General features: G+C 39.4%; 2 protein-coding genes across 3 annotated transcripts; one reads left to right on the top strand and one right to left on the bottom strand.

Annotated features, from left to right (window-relative positions):
• Window positions 1-773: 773 nt before the first annotated feature.
• On the top strand, window positions 774-17,562 carry LOC129748875 (putative gustatory receptor 28b). The gene is made up of 5 exons (XM_055743657.1): window positions 774-1,978; window positions 2,042-2,191; window positions 9,103-9,171; window positions 9,239-9,328; window positions 16,488-17,562. The coding sequence occupies exons 1-5, from the start codon at window positions 1,145-1,147 to the stop codon at window positions 16,554-16,556; spliced, it is 1,212 nt and encodes a 403-aa protein (XP_055599632.1). The 5' UTR covers window positions 774-1,144; the 3' UTR covers window positions 16,557-17,562.
• Window positions 16,593-23,349, bottom strand: LOC129748872 (sorting nexin-2). Of its 2 annotated transcripts, XM_055743639.1 has the most exons (6): window positions 23,191-23,349; window positions 22,797-23,040; window positions 19,772-19,893; window positions 18,811-19,708; window positions 18,591-18,743; window positions 16,593-18,420 (listed from the first exon to the last, which is right to left on the bottom strand). In XM_055743639.1, exons 2-6 carry the CDS (start codon window positions 22,938-22,940, stop codon window positions 18,370-18,372), a joined length of 1,368 nt encoding a protein of 455 aa, XP_055599614.1. In that variant the 5' UTR covers window positions 22,941-23,040; window positions 23,191-23,349; the 3' UTR covers window positions 16,593-18,369. The 2 variants fall into 2 exon arrangements, with proteins under 2 accessions (XP_055599614.1, XP_055599613.1); XM_055743638.1 differs by having other exon boundaries at window positions 22,797-23,340.
• Window positions 23,350-23,828: the final 479 nt, after the last annotated feature.

The following is a 23,828-nucleotide window of genomic DNA, read 5'->3' on the forward strand; positions in this document are numbered from 1 at the left end:
GGTTTCTTCCTCTGCTCTTAGACCGGAAACAGTTTAGCCTCTACACCAACCGTTTATTTGTCGCCTATTGCTACGTTGTGAGTTTCACTTTACCGATCATCCGGTTTATAACTGTGGTCAGAGTAAATGTCGACAATCACCAGGAATCTTTTAGAACGGGACTCGTGGCATGGTCTACAATTTTGGGCACGGTTAATACGATTGTATTGAGATTACATTTCATAAGGAATCGTAAAACTATCCTAACTATATTCAATTCTTTTGTTACTATAATTAAAAAACTTCATCTGTTTAAAATCCCTGAAAAAAAATTACTGGAATCTTTGATTTACCCTACCATTGTGAGCCATTTCAACGATTTGATAAGTATTACATTTTTTGTCGTAGATTATGTGATTTCTGATTCAGGTGGGAAAAATGTTTACTGGCAAGTCGCAATTTTGTCAAATGTTATGGTTCAAATTTACACTTCGGCTGTAATCAACTTCAGCCTATGGATAGTTTCCTGCTTTAACTCGTGTTTGGTAGAACTTAATCGATTGATTAATGAATCACACAGTGAACGAATCGAAATATCTACTTGGCGTTTAGAGAAATTGCTACAATGTTGGACTGAAATGTACTGCTTGTTTAAATATATACAAGGTTTTCTAGGCCTTTCTTTCGTTTGCATCTTGGGCCAATTTTTTGTGTCCGCGTGCTTAGCTTTGTTCCATGCAATAACCATGCTTATAATAGTTGGAGTCAACTTGTCGAAGTATTACATATTTTCGGCGTGTTTAGGAATTGTAGTGGAGCTGGTGCAGATTGGATACGTTTTACGAATTATCAGTAGGATGTACGGATCGGTAAGTGTGATTTCATAAGTAGACATATGGCAATGGTTAGTACAGGTTTGAATTATGATGTTAGCCGACATGACCAAAATAAACAGTTACGATAGCGAAATTCTAACGAAATGCGTTTGTGAGACAAGCTCAATTTATTATTGATAAGTAGACCCCCTAACTTTCACCATCATCCAATTAGCGTATGTTGATGTTCTGCAAAATACATGTTAATCACACGGAAATGTGTGACTTCAAGTGGTAATTTAGTAATCCATTTAGTCTGTTGGCGGTCACATTTCAAGTAACGTGGAAAAATGACTACAGATAAGAGCAGTGGGCAGCAGCAAGAGATTCGGCCTCTTCTAGTGAGGTCGTCGCTAATCGTTTTCTATGGCCTATCGGTTCTGATGGGATTGTTTGCAATCGTTTTCGACCGCGCTAAGAATAAACCTCAAATATCAACCTTTCTGTCCTTCTATGGCACCACTTTGGCTTGCGCCCTGTTATTTTTGATGCGAAATACTAACGATGTTTTTATCGCGCAAATCCGGCAAGGTTTGCTTACGGAAGTAGTCAACGGGTTGGAGCAGATGATGGTGGCATTCGTCATGCTTACTGGAATAGTAAGGCGGGTTCGCCGTCGTCGGGACATGCTAGAACTGATGATGTATTTCTCCAAATTCCCTGAACAACTTAATCTGACTCTTAAAACACGCACTGCCACCGTAGAGGAGCGAGTTCTGAAAAAACTGTTTATCAACTTCACCCTATTGATTTTAGCTTTTCTGTTGATGTACGACCCGGAAGGTCAAGAACCACTTCAAATTTATCAACTACTAAGTTTGACTTCATCGTTCTATCCAAAGATGCTGATCATCAATTTTTGTGGCTGGTTCTATCTACAGATGCTGTATGTAGGTCTGTTTTTCGACGCTGTTAACAGAAAACTGGAAAACCTGTACCATGAAGTTGCCCACGAATGTTCGTTTGTCAGATTCAGAAAAACTTCGCCAAACTTTATTGTCAAACTGCATTACTTGAGGAATTTACGCGAAAAAGTTGTTACCGGAGCCTTTCAGTTGAACGAAACATTTACGGTTCAAATTGTTATCATATTTTCTCTGATATTCGTCCTGATTGTCAACCAGGTGAAGTGGTGTCTCATGTAATCCGTAAAATTAACTGTCTAATTTCGAGCACATTTTCTCCAGCTTTACTTTCTCATCGTTGTGCTATTCAACTTCATCAAAGAAGGGACACTCCTAGAAACGCATCACGTGGCTGCGATGTTCTTGCTATGCACACTCAACTTCTATGAAGTGTACTGTATCGGTGATTCCTGTGAACACACCATGGCACAGGTATGTTGTGAAGCACTTTGTACATTTATCCTGCTTTTGAAAATCTTTTACCAAAATTAAATGCACCAAGTTGGTGAAAAACGATAAATACTCGCTCCATTTGGTGCATTTGTTCGATCCTAGCAGAACATTTCACGTGTTCAGTCCTGTGGCAGCAATACGTTATAGCATCTACTTGCTTTTTATTTGCGAGAGAACCACTGATGAAGGGGGGCGCACACCATCAAATTTGACAAAGTTGATCGCTTTTTGCTAAATCCGTGCTGACATTCATCCATGATGTGTGACGAAAATGGGCACATAAGACCCTGGATACCAACTTGTCTGGAATAACGAAAGCAACCAAATTATTCCAGTTTCCACCATCAAAGTGTACTTTTCGTTCAAAAAGTGTTTTATCAGCAGGTTATAAGCCCAAGACTACCGAAAATACCGAACTACCGAAAAGGTCTGCGGGCAGGTGAATGTCGTCGGAGTGGAGTCATGCAGGAACGTCGAATCGGAGCTATTCGAAGGTTGCCAGTGGAAGATGGTCACACCGATACCTTGGAAACATTTTTTTTAATAAGTTGAACACCCAGGTGGTAAATCCTTTTTACGGATTGCATTCCAAGGCACGGCGAGCAACCGCGTCCCCCCAGTTTGCAACTCTGGGTCCATGGGTGCAATTAGTGACTCATGATACTATGTACCCCTACACCATAAAGTCCACTTGGGGCCTCTTGCCAAATTTCCATCCGGATTGCAACGAAGGTTGTACCCATGATGTTTATTTATTTATTTCACCAAACATCGTAGGCTACATATATATTCTTAAAACTAGAAGTACAATCTTAATATTACTTCAAATACTACAATATTAGGTTCTTAAGTGCCTGTCGCCGTAAAAAGCACTTTTTAGCTGCTGTTTAGACATAGTAAAATCTATGTTCTGGTAGTTTTTATTATAATTCTGCATAAGACAATTGATTGGACTATTTTTACCATAATCAGTTCGAGCAGAGGTTAAAATAAACAGATTTCTGGTTCTCAACTGGCGACTCGGACAATAAAAGTTTAACTTATTTAGTAGATAAGTAGATTGAACACGCTGATTAATTATGTCGTTTACAAAGGAGATTGCAGCAAATTCTCTTCTAACACTTAATGGTTCAATATTTATTAGTAAACAGCGTGATTCGTAGCTTGGTAATTGGCTCTGTGACCATCCTAGATTTCGTAAAGCAAATAGAACAAATTGTTTCTGAATGGATTCTAAACGGTTTTTATGAGAAATTTGAAAGGGGGACCACACAACGCTGCAGTATTCAAGTATGGATCGGACATAAGCTGTGTACAATGTTTTTAATGTATATGGGTCTTGAAAATTATAACTAAAACGTTTTATAAAGCCAAGCATACTATTTGATTTTTGAATTACTGAGTTATAGTGATCTACAAAAGTAAGTTTTGAGTCCAATATAATACCTAGATCTCTTATCTTATTGATTCTCTCCACAGGCTCATTTCCTAATGTGACAATTTCATATGACGGATATTTTTTCCTTGTAAATACAATATGTGAACATTTTTTCACGTTTAGTTCAAGAAGACTTTTACTGCACCATTTGTAAAAAATATTTATTTCATTTTGAAACACCCTGAAATCTTCTTCGTTGTTGACTATCATATAAAGCTTCATATCGTCTGCGTATATAAGCACGTTTAGCTGGTTCAGTAAATAAGTAATGTCATTGACGTATAAGATAAATAATAAGGGACCGAGATGGGAGCCTTGAGGCACACCAGATGTAACGGAGATGCTTTTCGAAAGTGAACCATTGAATCTAACAATTTGTGTACGGTTTGTCAAATACGACTCAATCCATTTCAGCAGTTGTGTACTGAATCCGTTTTTATGTAGTTTAAAAATTAACAAAGGGGTGTCGATTCTATCAAAAGCTTTACTGAAGTCCGTGTATAGAGCCTGAACGGAATTTCCTTGATCCATAGAGTGGATATTATAAGAAACGAATTCAAGTAAATTAGTCGCTGTAGATCGTCCTTTAACAAATCCATGTTGCTTTTCAGTTATGAGTGTTTTTATTTGATTATATATTTTTTGATTCACTATTGCTTCAAAAAGTTTCGGTATGCACGATAAGATTGCTATACCCCGGTAATTTTTTATGTCGGACTTTTTCCCCGACTTGAAAATAGGTACAAGAAAAGATTCTTTCCATACTTGAGGAAAAACACCGGATTTCAACGATGAGTTGAACAATAGAAACAAGGGCACACTTAGTTCATTTACAAGATTTTTTAAAAGTAATGGAGGAATTCCATCAGGCCCGGGCCCTTTGGAGCTATCCAGGGAGCAAATTGATTTGTGTATTTCCTCAAGGGTGATTGAATCTACCACAGTCAATGATGCTGAGTCGGAAAAATAATCGAAAAACGCAGTGTCGCGATCGGCTTCCGAAAAACTGGTGTAAACGCTTTGGAAGAAATTGGCAAACAAATTACATATTTCATGGGAATTATTACCGTTAGCGCTGTCCAAGTGCATACGAGATGGAAAATTATTACTTTTCAATTTGGAACTTACATACTTGAAGAAGCTTCTTGGGTTAGATTTAATGTTTTCCTCTGTTTTCCTATTATATTCTTCGAAGGAGGTATTAAGGCATATGGCTAGTTTGTTGCATGCTTCTTGATATTCTAAACTATTAGCTAGCGATGGTGTCTTTTTCCAGTTTTTATGCGCTTTCTGCTTTTTATTTCTAAGATGCTTTAGCTCTTTTGAAAACCATGGCGGATTTCTGTTATTATTCGTTCGTCGCTTTATTTTTATTGGGACATATTTACTCAAGATATTACCAAGAATGTTATAAAAAATAGCTACCTGATTGACAGTTTGGTTTTCGCTTTGAAATGATGATTGCCAATTAACTGATTGTAATTTAGTTTTAATCATTGTGTAATTTGCATGGAAAAAGTCAAGGGTCTCCTCATATTCGTATTCTGGTATTCCTTTGTTGTCAGAACATATAATTGAAAATTCGATAGCTGTATGAAATATCTCATTTTTCCAAATTGGATTAGTAGCTTCCAAAATGCAAAAGTCATCAGTCAAGTTTGAAAACAGTAAATCGAGATAGCGATTGCAGGCATTTTTCACATGATTTATTTGATTAAGACATAAGGTAGCAAGATTGTCGAAAAGGAATTGTAATGTTTCATTATCTCCAAAAATCGGTAAAAGGATTGCTTCATTATCTTCATCGGGTAAAAATTGTAGATTCGATTGATTAAAATCGCCATACAGGTGAATTTTGAATTCGGGTTGGAAGCTTTTGAATAGTTCTGTTATGCTCAGTAGAAACTTTTGGAAATAATCTTTACTGGCATATTCTGGAGGAAAGTAGATCGATCCAAAAATATGAGTTTCCTTGAAGATTTGAGCTTTTGCCCACACCTGCTCAAATTCTTTGTGCTTAGTTATTTCAATGAGCTCAGAATCGAAAGCAGAGCTTATTGCTACTACAACGCCTCCGCCTGATTTCTTGTCGGACAAATTGAAATTTCGGTCATCTCTGTAGACATTGTAACGCGATCCAAAAATTTCCTCGCTTTTTATACTATCATCCCAGCTTGTTTCGGTTCCTAAAATGATAGTATAATTACTTGCTACTAAATTTTTATGAATTGTGTTTAGTTTAGATGCGCTTCGCATTCTGTTAAAGTTTTGGCAATATGCCACAATTTCTTTATTATTGATAACTGGGTGATCGCACGAACGAATGGTAACATGATCCGCTTGGTTCATAAATACAGAGGAGCTAGTGCTTACATAGGCACGCGTCGGTTCGGCAGAAAATATGGGTTGTTATACATTACCGGGTTGAAATATAATGCCGATGGGTCGTGGTGACAGCACGGTGCAACTAGAGGTGCGGTGAATGGCTGATTGAAGGTAGCGTATGGATGAGCAGGTGGCACTGTCGTCATCGTGTTACTGTTCTGGTATGTTGATGAGTTCGGAAGGTGTGGAGAGACCGGGGGTGGCGCAGGAATATTTGAAGGCCTTTTTCGATGCCTTAGCACATTTGGTGAAGCAGAACTAGGACCGGGGTTCAATGTTTCTCCCCGTTGGAAGTTGATGAAGGTCGGGATCTTCGCTTTCGGAGTTGATTTTCTATTAAACGCGACTTTTGCGGCAGCCAGTAGCTCTTTATCAGTAGTGGCTCTTGCTTTTGATGTGAGTATGTGAGACCATACTTGCTCAAAGCGCTCCACTCATTCATACGTTCTATACCATCGAAGTTCTTCCCCTCTACTGTCACGATTCGCGACTCACGGGTTGGCAATCCGTTCGCCGCTACTCGTGACTCGAGGCCCACATTCGGCCTCTTATCACAATTTGAGGTACAAGGGCCTACGCCTCTCCTCGTACTCGAGACCCTCTCACGCTCATCCCTATTGACACAATTTGAGACGAGAACAACTCGCCTATCTTCGTGTCTTGAGGGCCCTCTTTTTATCAGTCTCTTGACCCAATTCGAGACGAGAACAACTCGTCTCTCCTCGAGTCTGGAGATACTCGTATCACCACATGTTTACGGCACAAGACCCTCTGCCCGTTGTGAGTCGATCATATCCGGGAATCGGGGCCAGGAACCAAAAAGCAGACCAATCAAAACCCGCTCGAACACTTGGACGTTCCGCAAATCGGGGTCGCGACTACCCGATACGCGTGACGACGCCTCCCTCTTACAACTGAGCACTGGTACCAAGGCACCCAGTCGCACCACGTTCGTGCCGCACTCGGCAGGCTGGCTGCACCAAGTGTGACGTGTAGTTCTCTTGGCCGTACGCCTACAGGTGACGAGTCTGTAGACACGTTTCCACTCTGCACCACAGCAAGGTAGAACTACTTCGCAGAGCAAACCTAGGAAACATTTTTTTTTTTGTCGTCGGACCTAGAACTACTGGGAGGTCGTCGTACCGGAATTATGTAAAGTTTTCGATAACTACTCGTAGGTCATTGGAACAGTGCCATCGAGGATCGATGAACAGAAGCCAGTGAAGATCGTCGAGCATTTATTGTCGCTGAATCCCCAAACCCTATGTCAACGTCAGCGACGGTGACATCACTGACGACATTTCATGTTGACTAGAAATCTATCGAACATCTTCCAAGTGTCGGAACCAAACAAAAGAAAGGTTTGCCAATTGTCGAGGTGTTTAAAGATTTTTCCATCGTCGCTGGTTGGCAAGGTTGTCAATCACCAGCGCGAAACCTTCGAATTTCTCAACTACATTGACAATAACGGTCGTCAGACCCCCAGAGGAAGATCAAACCATAAGTCAACAGTAGGTTTGTGCGGTACGGTAACTTGGAGTCATTACTAGATGTCGGCTCTCGATTCGTTAGAGGAGAGTACATGCTTCGAGTCGTAATGAGAAGAGGTTTTGCTAAAAGTGGGTTCGCCTATGAATATGCCGTAGAGCGCATTAGCGCGAGTTCATCTCTCACCGTTAGAGGATAGTTTAACGACAGTTCGAAGTGGGAACCAATGTTCATGTGGAGTTTAGGGTGTTGGGTGTATACGTTGAGTCGTCCCATTGAGGTGATGGAGTGGCTTGTCGTGTCTTGGAATGCAATCCGTGAACTTGGATTAACCACTTGGATAACGAACTAACAAAAGAGGCCGTCGGATCGGAAAGCCACTGGAAGGTCACCGGGCTGGAGTCATCGAAGGTCCAGTCAGGGTTATTGGGATACAAAGCATATAAAGATAAGACTCTACCTTCTGCGTATGCCGAGCTGCTAGATACGTCGTGAACGTTGTGTAGGATACCTCCACCGCCGTGGAGTATCTGAGTAGAACGCGCTCCCTACGACGGAAGCTGCGGGGATAAGACAAGACCTTCTTCGCAGTCGAACTCGTAGGGGGAAGAGTATTCACACCGTATACGCGAGTATACTCTCGGGTAGAGTGACTTCACGTCGTCGGCGAGTGAGGCACTCGAGTCGGTGTAGGATGACGTCTTCGCCGGGAACCATCCGAGTAGTTTTCGTAAAGCCCCGGACGTGTGCTGTGACAGGCGCGAGTCTAGGGTAAGCTGCTCTCGATTCGGCACACGGACGGGCCAAGTGGAGAGAGCCTCGAGACAAACCAATCGGAGCCAGAGGAGAGGTCATTGGTCTCTTGCAGTGGATTCGAATAGAGGCGGAGCGCACTATAATCGTGCAAACCAAGCGAGCATCGAGTTACGAGAAAAGGCCGGATCTCGACTCGTCAGAGGAGAGGTCCTTATCTTGAATCGTAACAAGAGGCGGGATAGATATTCTGAAGTTTTGACTTAAAATTGAGTAAACCGATGAGCACTTAAGCGCGGACTTGGTCTCCCATCTCGGGTACACCCTTCGATGCAGGTCCGGATGGGAATTATGACCAGAGGCCCCAGGTGGATTTTATGGCGTAGGGGTACAAAGTATTATGAGTCGACCAATTGCACCCATGGACCCAGAATAGCATACTGGGGGGACGTGGACCCATGGACCCAGAGTAGCATACTGGGCACTGGCTCGCCGTGCCTTGGAATGCAATCCGTAAAATGGATAAAAAAAAGGAATCATTGGGAGGTTATCGGACAATCAGACGCTTTCGCATAAACCCAAGTGTATTTAATAGTATAGTTCATTGTAACCGAAATGCCTGTTTTCAAAAGGTACTCCCTAAAATTTTCTAATTTTTATTTCACGGATCTATCTGCGACAAAAAATAAGCTGATCCGGTCAGTTTTGTTGACAAACGCATTAGATATTAGAACATTCCGACCGAAATAATGAAAGATACCTTTTTGCAGCACTTTTTTGTCCTGTTTTGGAAACACTACTGAGTTTTTTTTTATTATCATTTCAGGCTAATCGTACATCCGAGATTCTACATCGATTCAACGCTCTCAACATGGATCCTCGATTGAAACAAAGTGTTAGACTAATCTCATCTATAAAACACCAATTTTTGCAGCTATCTTACTATTTTTTTTTGCTTTCAGGTCGAAATGTTTTTGGTTCAACTGATGCATCAACCCATCCGTTTCACCGCCTGTGGAATGTTTACTCTGGACTATTCAATCCTGTTTTCGGTAAAGTTATTTCTTTGTTATTTATCTATTTTATTTTCATAGCATTCCGTTTCACGACATAATTTAATGAATAAATCACTAAAACCATATCAACCGTTCTCCAGTTTTCGGACATCCCACATTCGCCAGCTCACGCTCCACTTGGTCTAACCACCTCGCTCGTTGCGCCCCTGCTCGTTCCTACCGGATTCGTATACGCTATTAGCGAACAACTGTTTTGCAGGACAGTCATCCGGCAATCTCCCAACATGTCCTGCCCAGCGTATCCGGCCACTAAAAAGACTACATAAACAAAGAGGCGCTATGTATCTATGTAGTCTTTTTATCCTTCCCCACCTTCTGGATACTGGGTTTGCCCGTAGAGTTCGTGGTTGATCCTTCACCTCCACACTCCGTTATTTAGCACGTCGCCAAAGATGGTTGTTAATACTCTTCGTTCGAATACTCCGAGTGTACGCAGGTTCTCCTCGAGCAATATCAATGTCTCGTGCTCGTAGAGATAAACCGGTCTAATGAGCGTCATGTACAGGTTACACTTCGTGCGAGGGCTAAGTCTTCTCAATCGTTGTTGCTTTTTGAGCCCATAGTAGACAGGACTTCCGCTGATCATTCGCTGTCATTGTCTGTGGTCACCAGCGAGCCAAGATAGACAAAGTCTTCGACTATCTCCAGCTCGTCGCCGTCGATCGTGACTTTTTGTTACTGGACAAGCCGGTTCGGTAGGACACGGATCCGCAGACGAGCATATACTTCGTCTTGGACGTAATAATCATTAACCCAATCCTTCCTGCTTCGCGTTTCAGTTTGTGGTAGATCTCCTCCACCGCCGCAGATGATCTGCCGACTATATCAATGTCGTCGGCTAAGCAGATAAGTTGACTGGATCTGTTGAAAATCGTGCCCGGCATTTCGCCCACCGCTCGTCGAATAACATCTTCTAGCGCCACGTTGAACATCATGCAGGATAGACCATCACCTTGTCGAAGCCCCTTGCGCGATTCGAATGAACTCGTCAATTCACCCGAAATCCTCACACAGCAATGCGTCCCATCCATCGTCGCACAGTGGGGATTTTCGAGCCAAAAAAGGTACCCAATTCAGGCAAGAACGCCTTGCATGAAAAAACAACCATTCTTTATGTAAAAAAACACGAGGAATCGAATGGTCTACACCGCTTTCTGATAAAATGACTCTTAACGTCTCATTTTGCCCAATTTCCCCTATTTTTTTGGGTTCAAAGATATAATTTCGATTGTAGCCATCTACCTTGCCACCAAAAAGTCATACAAACCATACTTATTTATGTAAAAATGTCAGCTGAATCGATTGGTGTACTCCAATTTTTGTTTCTACTACGACAAGTGGCTCATTTTGCCTCTTTTCCCCTTATTCAAGAATTTTTTCAAAGAAATGCAGTCAAACAAAGTGTAATCCAACAATTTTTCATCAAGAATGATCATTTTTGGTAGATTTATTCATATTCTAGCTATTTGCGTCACTTTTTTGGACTAGAATGAATACAAATGGCTAAATATCCCCAACCTCCCCTAGCTTTTTTAAATTTATGCATAAATTTCACTGCAACAATCGAGCGATTCACATACCAAATGCAAAAACCAAGTGATTTAGTGTAAAATTTGTCGCTGAATCGAGTGATGTACACCGCTTAGTGCTCAGCTTACGAGAATGGCCGCAATCACCCCGATTTCCCCTAAAATCGAGCGATATGTGGAAAAAAATCATTATAACAAATGACAATGTATCATAAAATGCACAAAAATGATTGAAACAGGTGTAAAACTTATTGCTGAATCAAATGATGTACACCGCTCAGCGTTCAGTTGTCGAGAAGAGCCTCAATCACCCCGATTTCCCCTAAATTCATTAAATTTCTTTGAAAAATACATTGTTACAAACGTGAATTTAATTTAACAGATACAAAAAACATTGAATCGGGTGTAAAACTTTTTGCTGAATCAAATGGTGTACACCGCAAAGCGTGAAGTTGACGAGAAGAGTCACAACCACCCCAATTTCCCCTAAATTTATGCAGTTTCTTGGAAAAAAACATTGTAACAAACGAAAATGCAAATGAACATATGAGAAAAATATTGAATCAGGTGGATAACTTATCGCTGAATCGAATGAAGAACACCGCTTAGCACTGAGTTGACAAGAAAAGTCTCATTTTTCCCAATTTATCTTAAATTCATTCATAAACTCATACAATATGAACCAAAAATCGTAGTAACAAATGAGAAAGCATCGAAAAAGGTACAAAAACATTAAATCATATGTGACACAAACTGTTGAATAAAATAATGGACACCGCTTAAATTCTGTTGATGAATAAAGTCCTATTTGACTCAATTTCCCCTAAACACTTGCAATTTAAGAAAAAAAATCTTGTAACTTTCGAGCATGCATCAGAAAGTGCACAGATATAACTGAACCATGTGAAAAACTAATTGTTGAACAGAAAAAGGTACACTGCTGAACGTTAAGATGAAGAAAAAAGCCTGGATCACCCCCTTTTCCCCTAAATTTGAAAAATAATTTGTTGAATTGATAATTGATATTGGTTTGAACATGATGAGGTTCTTCTCATCGATTCGACAGTAAAACTCAAAGTCACACGTTTGTTACAATTTTTTCTCGAAGAAATTATATGAATTTAGGGGAAATTGGGGTGGTTATGACTCTTCTCGTCAACTTCACGCTTAGCGGTGTACATCATTTGATTCAGCAATAAGTTTTACACCAATTTAATGTTTTTTGTATCTGTTAAATTAAATTCTCGTTTGTAACAATGTATTTTTCAAAGAAATTTAATGAATTTAGGGGAAATCGGGGTGATTGAGGCTCTTCTCGTCAACTGAACGTTAAGCGGTGTACATCATTCGATTCTGCAATAAGTTTTACACCTGTTTCAATCATTTTTGTGCATTTTATGATACATTGTCATTAGTTATAATGATTTTTTTCACATATCGCTCGATTTTAGGGGAAATCGGGGTGATTGCGGCCATTCTCGTAAGCTGAGCACTAAGCGGTGTACATCACTCAATTCAGCGACAAATTTTACACTAAATCACTTGGTTTTTGCATTTGGTATGTGAATCGCTCGATTGTTACAGTGAAATTTATGCATAAATTTAAAAAAGCTAGGGGAGGTTGGGGATATTTAGCCATTTATATTCATTCTAGTCCAAAAAAGTGACGCGATTAGCTATAATATGAATAAATCTACCAAAAATGATCATTCATGATGAAAAATTGTTGGATTACACTTTGTTTGACTGCATTTCTTTGAAAAAATTCTTAAATAAGGGGAAAAGAGGCAAAATGAGCCACTTGTCGTAGTAGAAACAAAAATTGGAGCACACCAATCGATTCAGCTGACATTTTTACATAAATAAGTATGGTTTGTATGATTTTTTGGTGGCAAGGTAGATGGCTACAATCGAAATTATATCTTTGCACCCAAAAAAATAGGGGAAATTGGGCAAAATGCGACGTTAAGAGTCATTTTATCAGAAAGCGGTGTAGACCATTCGATTCCTCGTGTTTTTTTGCATAAGAAATGATAGTTTTCCAAAATTTAGAACAGTTTAGGCGATCGTCACAGAAATAGGTACCTTTTTTTGATCAAAAATCCCCACTGTGCGTCGCCTTGATCAGTCTGGTCAGCTTCCCGGAAAAGCCGTTCTCGTCCATGATTTTCCATAGCTCGTCACGGTCGATCGAGTCGTTTGCGGCTTTGAAGTCGATGAATAGATGGTGCGTAGGGACTTGGTGTTCACGGCATTTTTGGAGGATTTGCCGTAATGTGAAGAACTGGTCCGCCGTAGATCGCCGGCCTGACGACTCCCAACAAATCTGTTTGCTTTTAGGCGGCGGTTTAGAATTCGGGATAGCACTTTGTAGGCGGCATTTAGGACAGTGATCGCTCGGTAGTATTACCCCCTCCTTCCACTCCTCGGGTAGCTGTGTCCCAGATCCGGACCATTAACCGGCCAACTCAACTTTACGCTTTTTGTTGAGTTCCGCTGCTATGCCATTCTTCCCAGCCGGCTTGTTGCTATTCAGCTGGTAAATGGCTTCCTTACCTTCACTCATCGTTGAGAGTGGCTTCATCTCGTCGTTGGCTACTACGCCGGTCTCCTGCATGTGTCCGTCAGGATGCCCCTGTCCTTAACCCGGCACATTTCGGCTTGCTGCACGAAGCCTTTGTGGGACGTTTAGTGCAGCTGCTCCAGATCCTCGAGTTCCGCCTCCTCCAGACGGCCTTTAATTGTCAAAGGATTCCAGGGCAATCCTCGGTTCAGTCTGCAATCTGTTGATCCAGTCAAGATCTCATCCATTACGGTGAGAACAGTAGCGGTGATAAGACACCACAACTTTGTCACATTTCAACAGTTACCGGGATTGGATCGAACAAGACAGTAAAAAAATCAACAGTATTTATAGCAAAAAAAAAAATTGCCTTCTCATGTTGCTCTCAAAGAAAAAAAAATTAAAAATTTCCTACATCATTTCAAACTTGTTGTGCGACTTCATACCTTTAGTGTTTTAACAATTACTCTTAAGATTCGGATTAAAATAAATGTAAGTCGAGATGTTGCTTGCTAGACAGCGTAATTCCAACTGCCTTTTATTTGAATTTCAATTCTTCTTCCGGTGGTATTATTTTTAAACGATGTGTCGTCCATACTCGTTCAACGAGTTTATCAAAACACGACAGTTCTCCACCCTTCGAGTTCAAAGTTTATTTTGTTTTAAATTATATATATTTGTTATCGGTAGCCTGGTTGATCCGTTGGTATATCCGTTGTTTCCTTCTTAACTACAGCCATGACTGGCGACGCCCATTCACTAGCTTTAATGGGCGTAATTATTCCATTTTCCTCTAGTGAATCTAAATGTTCGATGACTTTTTCCCTCAACCGCAGAGGTACAGTATAAGCTTTTTTGAAAATGGGTGTGTTATCTTTAAGAATGAGGTCTCCCTTGAATCCTTTTATGGGAATGGAAAAATCACTGTTAAACACACTTTCAAACTTTTGTTTCAATTCGGTAACTATCATATCATTTGAAACTCTTTCTTCCAGGTTATTAACAATTTCAGTACACGAAAATTGTGTCCTCCAATCATCGTAAAATATGTCCAGCCAATCTCGACCAATTAGCGGAACTATCATTTTAGAAACGTTTAATACAATCAACACGACATTTTTAATCAAACCATTCAAAGAAACCTTCACAGGAATGCTACCTAGAATCGTCAATTTATTACCATCAACAACCGAAAGTTTTCGGTGGCATGGATTTAGTTTCAAATGAGCAAAATTTTGCATAAAAATCGTTTTGCTTATAGCTGTAACTGCAGACCCTGTATCTATTTCCATTCGGAAACCAATCCCATTTATATTAGCTAAAACAAACACAGGTTTATTTACCTTAATGCCTTCCGTGATACTCATGCACATGAAATCTTCATCCGAATGATCAGAATCTTTTTCAACTCGTTTAAAATTAGAAGTCGAAGCAATTTTATCAGGTGAATCATTCAAAAATCGAATTGATGGACGAGAACGCTGACGTTCGTAGCAATTACGTCTGGTGTGTCCTCGCATATTACAATAGCTGCATAACACCCCCAAACGATTGTTCCTATCACCACGAGAACGGCTGCGACTGCGATTCCTGTATGCGGATTGATTCTGATCATAGCGACCACGAGCAGAAACAGGGTGTCTTTCCCTCCTACCATTGAAAGGCTCTGTGTAACGTCCAGAATTCTGTCGAGGACCAAGACGATCAATTAAATTCACGCGCATTTCGGATTGTTGCTCAACTCGCAAGGCATTTTTTACAGCATGTTCCCTGGCTATTAAAATGCGTTCCACCTCTTCCAGACTCGGATCCTCCATCTCATAAAGCTTTTCAAAAGCTTTTTTTGTCAACTGCACCGAAAACTACGCGATCACGAATCAAACTGCTTTTAATCGCCCCAAAAGCACAACTCTCAGCCAGCAATTTTACATCTAAGATGAAGTCCTCCACAGGTTCATCTTTTGCTTGGTTACGACCGTAAAAAGCATCTCGTTTTTGCATCAGGCCTCTTGTTTTGTCGAACCGATTCTTCAGTCGATTGATGATGTCATCATACTCCAGAGAATCAAGATCCACTCCTGGATACAATTTCTTAATTTCGCCAAACACTGATGCACCTCCCACGGTTATAAAAAGCGATTTTCGGTTTCCAGCCGGTACATTATTATAGTTGAATACATACTGCAACCTTTCCGCATAATCGCTGAACGATGTTCCTGGAACGTACGGCTCCACCGATCCGATGAAAGTGGACATTTTCTCGGAAAAATTCGTCACTTCGTTTCGTACACTCTTTTTTATATGCTCACGAGATACCTTCTCGATTTACAGCTTCTTGATCAGAAGAGATGCTGGTTATTGTCCTAGCCGCGAAAAAAAAAGAATGGCTACGTCGGCAGATAATTGAAACAATTAATGTCTGCGAAGCCTTCTGTTACCAGCTTTTAACAACTATTTTTTTGCTGATCTTGCCAAACTATCCGGAATATCACCCGTTCACAGTTTTCCACTTCAATATCGCAACTGATTTCTTTGAGCCAATCTTACAATGTTTGTTCAGCACTTCACTATTGCTCGAGTTTTATTTCACCTACACAACCGGCACAGAAGTCCACGATAACGATTTATGACTTCTAACTGTTATGCTCTAAAATCAAAACTATCCCTGAGGCACGGGTTCTTAACAGCCTCGTCGCCACTTTAGTGTTTTAACAATTACTCTTAAGATTCGGATTAAAATAAATGTAAGTCGAGATGTTGCTTGCTAGACAGCGTAATTCCAACTGCCTTTTATTTGAATTTCAATTCTTCTTCCGGTGGTATTATTTTTAAACGATGTGTCGTCCATACTCGTTCAACGAGTTTATCAAAACACGACAATACCGTGCTGCGCTAATTTTGCGTTTGATGAAGAAACATGTGATGAATAATTCTAAGGTCTTTTTGAAGATTTTTCTACAACCGGTTTTTTTTATTAATTTAACTAGCTCATCTTTTACAATGAACTTTTCAATAATTTTCACCTATTTCTTTATCTTTCTAGATTGTCACATCTGCAACTAGTTACCTGATAATATTGATCCAATTTGAACTATCAAATGCGGCCAATTAGGAAGGATTGTCATCCAATAAGAAACGAAACTATCCGTGGATTTTTCTGCTCATACTTTATTCAATAGCTCTCAGATATATACTTTTTCAAAGAGAAATAGTTAACAATATTTTTTTTTCTATTGTTTTTAGTTGTTTTTTTTTTTTCACTACGTTGGCAATATCACTTCTATAACCGATCGAAAATTTTGGTACCATCAATGACAGAATACATACATAATTAATTATTGGTCTCGTGTTCGAAAGCCCTTCAACGTGTTGTTACTTACATTTGGTATAAAATTTAGCAGGTCCAAATGAAAAGAAATACTTGTTAGGTATTCTATTTTTAAACTAGCCCACATTCTGACTCAGAAATCTAAAGGATTGTTATGAGAGACGGAATAATTTCATATTACGATTAGAATGTTTTCGTAAATCAGCACATCCATAAACACAAAACAGAACCAGATTATTCAAATTACTAAACAAAGACCATTTTCTATCAGTCATTTTAGTGAAAGATAAGTTTTCTGTACTTCATTCCGAAACTATTGCCATTGTCGAGTGGTACATTTATTATAAAGTTGTATCCAATCGGAAGGAAATATATCAATAATAGACAATCATTACGCTATGTTTTAAACGTAGTACGTTTAGAAAACACAATCATGATTCACAGTAACTAAATTATAACGAATTTTATCATCTATCTATAACATATCTTTCAAGAAAAAAAAATACCGAAATCAGTGCAGTCTTCCAACTGAGGACGTCAAAAACTACTGTTCGGTTTATCAGACGCGATGAACGAACTAGCGATGATGGAATGTATTTTGGTTTCAACGATATTTCACAACGAAATTCTACAAACACCATAAGGGATTCTCCTCTGAGTGTGGTTTGTAAGTGATTGTTCTTTTCATAGGACGTACATCAATATCTGGATCACGTAAGAGAAGGTGTGTAATTCTGTAATGATATATCATGATCGATGAAATGAGTGAAAATAGTAAAAAAAAACTTCTGTTTTGCTGCATAGCTTGTTTTCTTTATCTTTTGCTGTTTATAATGTTCATATACATTGCCGTTTTATGAAATACCTAAAATAAACTGGCTGGCTTTGAATTGCGGACAACGCTTTTTACATGCAGTTATAAATCCACTATAATAAGACCTAATATAATTTCATCAACTAAACCTGTAGCGATGTATGTTTGAGAAAATAAATGTATGTTCTAATCATGCTTCCATTCACTTTATACTAGACTAAATCCAAAGGTTGAGATAGTATATTTTCTACTTTACTTCAACTATGTACACTATTCATGGTACTTTATCGACCGAGTGGACCAATATATATTTTTTTTAACATTTCTAAGCTGTTACATTCGAGAGTTTAGACATTATTAACCATTTTGCTATAAACCGGAAGTGAACAGTTTCGGTCAAATCATATTCACTGTGTGGTTCATCATTTAAAGACCGAATATTGTGAATTAAAGTTGCGAAAATTACAGGATGTTTTTGTCTTGCTAAACATTGGGTTGAAGCATTCATAAAGGAAAACTGGCGTACTGACTTTTTCTTGAATTCATAATAATATTTCTATGGAATCGAGAAACGACTCTTTGATGAAATCTCTACGACAATCTGGCGTTTGCATCGGCAAGATTGATCGAAAGACGCATAGTGCTAGGTAGCTTCCGGCGGTCAGAGGAACAGTCGAGACTCGCACTGTTCTCTTCGTCCGAACCGCAATTGTTTGGTGTTGTCGTGGTTGTTGGTGTTGTCGTGTTGCTAAAGACTGTCAGTGTCATCGCGTTCAGCTCGTCTCAGGCAATCTCTTTCGCGATCGGTACGATCGCTTCCCAGTATTTCATTTGCTGTTAAATTAATGATCGTTTGTTTTAAGTATCAGAATTGTACAATTGGCTTTAAAAAAAATCCTCCGACAAAAAACTTCGAAGACTTTTATTTTTTATTTTTAAACAGTCTCACCCAATTGATGTAAGCTGAAAAAAGGTTAAATATTTTCTTGTCTCTAAACACTCACCTGTTGCTGGTGTGCCATTTGGTCCTCAAGGTACTTGATGATGGTGCTTTTGAAGTCGCGAGCTCTTGCAAGTTCGAACCGTTCCATCTCTTTTTTGATTTCGCTTGAAATATTGTCAAACTCCTTCTGACATCGCTGAACCTTGCCTTCCCACTGAAAAGCAACAATCATTGATATGAGCAAAAGTGATACCACGACTAAAAGTACCTAAACATCTTACCTCTTCCACTTCCTTTTGGGCAAGATCTAGTTTATCTCTTCGTTCCTGCTGTTCCAGTTTTGTCATATTCTCTCGTTTCTTTGTCAGCTGCATCTGAGCATGTTGCCAGTTCTGGAACACTTTAACGCGTTCGTGGAACACATCCTTGATGGCACCGAATAGGCCAATATAATCCTTAATAGTTTCAGACAGAATATAAAGGTCCGAATTGGCCTGTTCAGATCGCAGCAGTTCCACTTTCTCCTCGACATCGGCCAGTTGGGACAGTGCTTGCGACAGTCCCGTATGTTCCTCGCAAGTGCTGAGCAATGCTGCAGACTTGGCCACACCCCCGGTGAGAGTTGCCAACTCTCTGCGATGATTGACAAGGGCTTTGATGGCCGAGTGCAACTTTTGCATATGAGCATCAATAGTCTCGACCTCGTTGATTTTATCATTGAACCACGAATCCGTTTCGTCCATTTTATATGTTATTTTGTTTACTGTCTCACCAACCTTGTTGAACAGTCTCATCACCCCAGCACCACTTAACGCCGCGGTGTTAACAGCTCTGGGCAGCTCTTGGTCGCTTTCTAGAAAATTGATAAAATCACTGTCCTGACAGAGGTACGGATGCTGAGCTACACGATTCAAAAAACGTTCCAGAGAGGCGCGCCGATTTTCGATCCACTCCAAGTTAACGCCACCGTTTGCACCATTCTCAGCTTGGCCCTGAGCTCCACCCATTTTGACTTTGGTCGAGCCGATAATGTTTTTCTCCGGTGCGGGTGGAACAATACGACCCAGCCGTAGATATTTGCTAACTAAAATATCATGCAAACCTAGAAAATCGCTAAACCGACGCAATGTCGTGAACTGGCGCTTCTTAAATTTCAGGATGTTGGTTCTGGTTGCAACCCTGAAAAATAACCGAATTTATAGGTCAGCCTTAGATTTTAAGTTTAAGTTTTTGAATACGCACTTGTATGCAAGGTATGAACCGATGCCATCGCCCACTTTTTGCGGATCTGATACAACTATTTCGATGAAGACATCGCCAGCTCCATCAGTTGGTACATCTTCTAGGACAGGGGACAAGGGCTCCTGTTAGATAAAAAGATAAAAAAAGCTCATTAAACTCTGAAATATTTTTCAGTCCGTTCGAGTATTAAATGACAAGAAGTGAAATGCGGAAATTTTTATGATAATGTTGCACAATACTGACATGGTAGGGGAAGTATGTCTGTAAAGCGGGCCATAGACTGAACCACATTTGGGCAAATGCGATAAAATTCTGTTGCTGTGAATACGATTTGCATCGTAAATGGCATTGTTTGAATGATCGCGCAAACGGTTTGAGTAAAATCGGTCGGGATCGAAATATTTTGTATAAACTACCCTCTGTGGCATGGTGTAAGGTGCTGTTTGTACAAAATTCAGGCCATTTACTCAGCCCCAGCCGGGGTGGAGGTGGTTTTATGTTGTTGCTTTTGCTGTTTTCGCCAGCAATCGTTTGTTTTCGCGCGAAATTTGTTTGTACCGTGTGTGGGCGAGCATAGAATCAAGCAATCGTCATGGAATCATCGCAATTTGTACAAATGTGATGTAGTAAATAGGCCGTAGTATATCCTCTTCTCCATCCTGATTTCTCAGAAAGTGTTTTCGCCTGATTGAATTGACATTCTTTTCTAATCGACTTTTTAAAAATTTGTTTAATTTCTGAGCAATATATCACTTTTTCAGAAAGTCATTTCATACTCTTAAACTATCTTCAACTTTGTTTTTCCTATTTATTTTATTGTATACTTTCTGACTCTGGATTTGAACATGATTTGTAAAATTTTAAGTTCCGGCTGCAAGTCAAAAAGTTTCGCGGTAATACTGTAACAGTCCCCCAAACTGAATAAGAATGTTTTTGAAATGATAAAAAAATAAATTTTCACATTATTCTTAAAAATATTGTAAATTTTTTTTTTGGAATTTATCGATTTCAATTGCATGAAAAAATCACAAAATTGTACACTAATTAAGGAAAATAAACGCCCATTTGGTATTAGTAAGCGTCTTATCTTTACCAATTTGTGATAAGAAATTGTTTGTATGTATGGCACCGTTTTTTTTTTTTTTTTTTTTTTTTTATGGCGTTTAAATAGCTCGGGGAGCTGACGCTGGAAATGAAAATTAGAATAGTTTGGAGAAGAAAATTTAAAGTTTAGAGAAGGCAGCGTAGAATAGTAAGCGATCTTGAGACGTTGGTTAAACCATCAAGCACTTCATTATATCCATGGAATATGGATAAAATGCAGTTCAAGATAATAAACCAACCCCTCCCGATACCAGTTGGAGGAAGGACAAGGGTGGGTTCGAGACTGGCCTCTACATACTCCCCAAGCATCTACATACTACGGTTTATAAGCGCATTGAAAATATTAAAAATAAAAAGGAAGGATCTCACCAAGTTACAGGACACCATCTTCAGCAGTTGATTTATGGTTAGATCCTTGGGCTGGCAACCATGTCATGCGAAAGCCAACGTCTGGGTCCCATGATGTTAGGGGATGGCTTGAAGGTTCGCTCAACGTCATCATTGGACCAAATGATTTCTCGGTAGTACATGCCACGATACATGAAAAGAAAACAGAAAAAAAAGAAAAGAGAAAAAAAAGAGAAAAAAAAAGAGTTTTAGTTCATATCATCTAACAATATCTAAGAAGAAGCCTAGCTTAAACTCATAATAAACCGAGATCAAATTAATAGTAGAAGTAAGCTACATTGTTCCTGTCATATCATAGAACCATACTATTTACCAAAATATGGATGTGAGAGCCTGTTTGCTTTTTGAAGCAAGCCTATTTCAAACTAATAAAAATTCTAGCTCAAATTAATAGTTGAAGTAAGCTACCTTATTCCTATCACAACATCATCACAATCATGCGAATTCACCAAAATATGGATATAAGAGCCTATCTTACCGTTTGAGCATTGCCCTACACTACCTGCCTCACATAGTTGAATGCCTACTTTTGAATGAGATTCAAAATTTGCCAAGACTGTTTGCTTTAAACTATAATACTATCAAAACAACTCAGGTGACAGATCCGTTTCACAAACCTTAAACCACAAAATATCATTTCCATCCAATTAGCCCCCAGTGATTGAAAAAAGCTAGATTTAAGAATAAGCCATCGTAATTCATAAACCGCAAATACACATCCACTGGAGCATTGGGGAGGAATATGGTATTTGAATATGTTAACCTACTCCTTTCTAACTTTCCAACTATTTGAATATATCTGAAGAGAAAAAAAAAAAACTCCACCTCCGAATGATCTGAAAAATAGAAAAGAACATTAAGAAAAATAGAAAAGAACATTAAAATGACAATAAAAGGTCAAACAATCATTTCTGATCGGACCAGATTGACCATGTGATTGAGCTTTAGTTAAAAGCCGTGGGACCGACATCTAGGGGTTCCGTTTCACTTATGGTCGGAAGTGATCCGTTGATGCCTATAGCAACACTGAACTGTGATACTCTCACTATTCTATATTTAATGTTGCTATACGTCAAGGTAAACCCATTTATATCAAAGTGATATAAATGAGCACTCAATCACGCCCACGGATCTTTACCAATTTGTGATAAGAAATTGTTTGTATGTATGGCACCGTTTTCAAACAATAATCTAGGAACTGCAAGGGAAAAGGAAAAACATGATTCATCATCACCCATCAATACCAGGAACATAGAAATGTTTTCATTCCAATGCATGTTCTAGCCATACCGAAAATACGTAACCGAGAGCAACATAATTAATCCAATTATTGTGAAGTGCCCGCATGATATGGATCAAAGTGTATCGGCACCTATATCGTGTTAACCCCTGCTTTACTTTCTACTAGACGGCCTTGAAACGGAAAACAAAGGCCATCACAAGAAGTAGCGACGACATGCAAAAGTTAAAGTGATAAAGATAGAAGCAAAAAAAAAAATATAACCACACCAACCTGGATAGCAGACTCGAAGATGTCGTTCTCATTTTCGTCATCCGGCGATGTTATGTCCACATTGTCGAACAGCAGAGGTTGCTGCGGCGGCTGCTGGTCATCCAGTTGCGGCTGGTTTTCATCGGCAATTCCGTTGTTTTCCATTTTATCGTCGCTCTAACCAAATTCGCTCCTCCACTCGAATATAACCACAATATTCTGCTGCTGCAGGCTCGAATGCGGTTCCTCGGTGCTCGGGATACGCCTTCCGAACCGAAAAGAAAGATGAAACTAAAAAATTTTGCTTGCGTATGCACTGCACTTCACAGATTCTCCGTTTTCCTTCGTCACCGAAATTGATAACGAGTTCGTCGGGTTTCAACTTGTGTATCGCAGCGGGTGATGACGGATTTACCAGAAACCGAATTTGATGCTATTTTGACTTGTCTCTATCGTTCCCGAAAGAAAAACAGCGACTTTCTTCGCTTTTGGTTAGCTCTGGATGGATGACTCGTTTCTCTGCGAAACTTTTGATTGAATTTTTTTGGCTTTGTTGGACGACCCCGTACACGCAAAACCTGTGGAAATCAATTCTCTAGAAAAAAAAAAATCACGGAAAATGTCATGTTTGCGGATTAATATTTTGATTGGTTTGTTCAATGAGCGTTTTCAGACGGAATCAAATTTTAACTCTCTTATTGATGGAATAAAAAAAAGTTGCTTTTGAAATTTAGGAGTAAAACGACCAAATACATTTTAAAATGAAACTTACCTACCGCTTTAATCAATATTTACAATACTGTTTTCAAATTTGAACATTAATTACAACCCAGAAATCAACTCCATACTTGCAAAAACAAACATCATGCAGCTTTTAACACGATTGTATTATCAAAAACTTCGTGAAATTATTGACAAATATTTTCCCTTTAAAATTACATTTAGATGACTTAAACATGAGAATAAACTCATATTAATTGAAGGATGTGTAAAAAAACGGTTTTCGAGATAAAGGCTCATTTATGCACTTCTCGTGAAAGTTAACGTGAAAAA

This window comes from Uranotaenia lowii, chromosome 2 (genome assembly GCF_029784155.1).
Source record: "Uranotaenia lowii strain MFRU-FL chromosome 2, ASM2978415v1, whole genome shotgun sequence".
Classification (NCBI taxonomy): domain Eukaryota; kingdom Metazoa; phylum Arthropoda; class Insecta; order Diptera; family Culicidae; genus Uranotaenia; species Uranotaenia lowii.

Excerpts from the sequence above, each read along its gene's own strand:
- LOC129748872 (XM_055743639.1), bottom strand. The coding sequence starts at position 22,940 with ATGGAAAACAACGGAATTGCCGATGAAAACCAGCCGCAACTGGATGAC. Across the intron at positions 19,894-22,796 it reads TCTTCGAGTCTGCTATCCAG|GAGCCCTTGTCCCCTGTCCT; the intron begins GTTGGTGTGGTT and ends TTTATCTAACAG. Across the intron at positions 19,709-19,771 it reads GGTTCATACCTTGCATACAA|GGTTGCAACCAGAACCAACA; the intron begins GTGCGTATTCAA and ends GTTATTTTTCAG.
- LOC129748875 (XM_055743657.1), top strand. The coding sequence starts at position 1,145 with ATGACTACAGATAAGAGCAGTGGGCAGCAGCAAGAGATTCGGCCTCTT. Across the intron at positions 2,192-9,102 it reads GTGAACACACCATGGCACAG|GCTAATCGTACATCCGAGAT; the intron begins GTATGTTGTGAA and ends TTATCATTTCAG. Across the intron at positions 9,329-16,487 it reads ACTATTCAATCCTGTTTTCG|ATTGTCACATCTGCAACTAG; the intron begins GTAAAGTTATTT and ends TTATCTTTCTAG.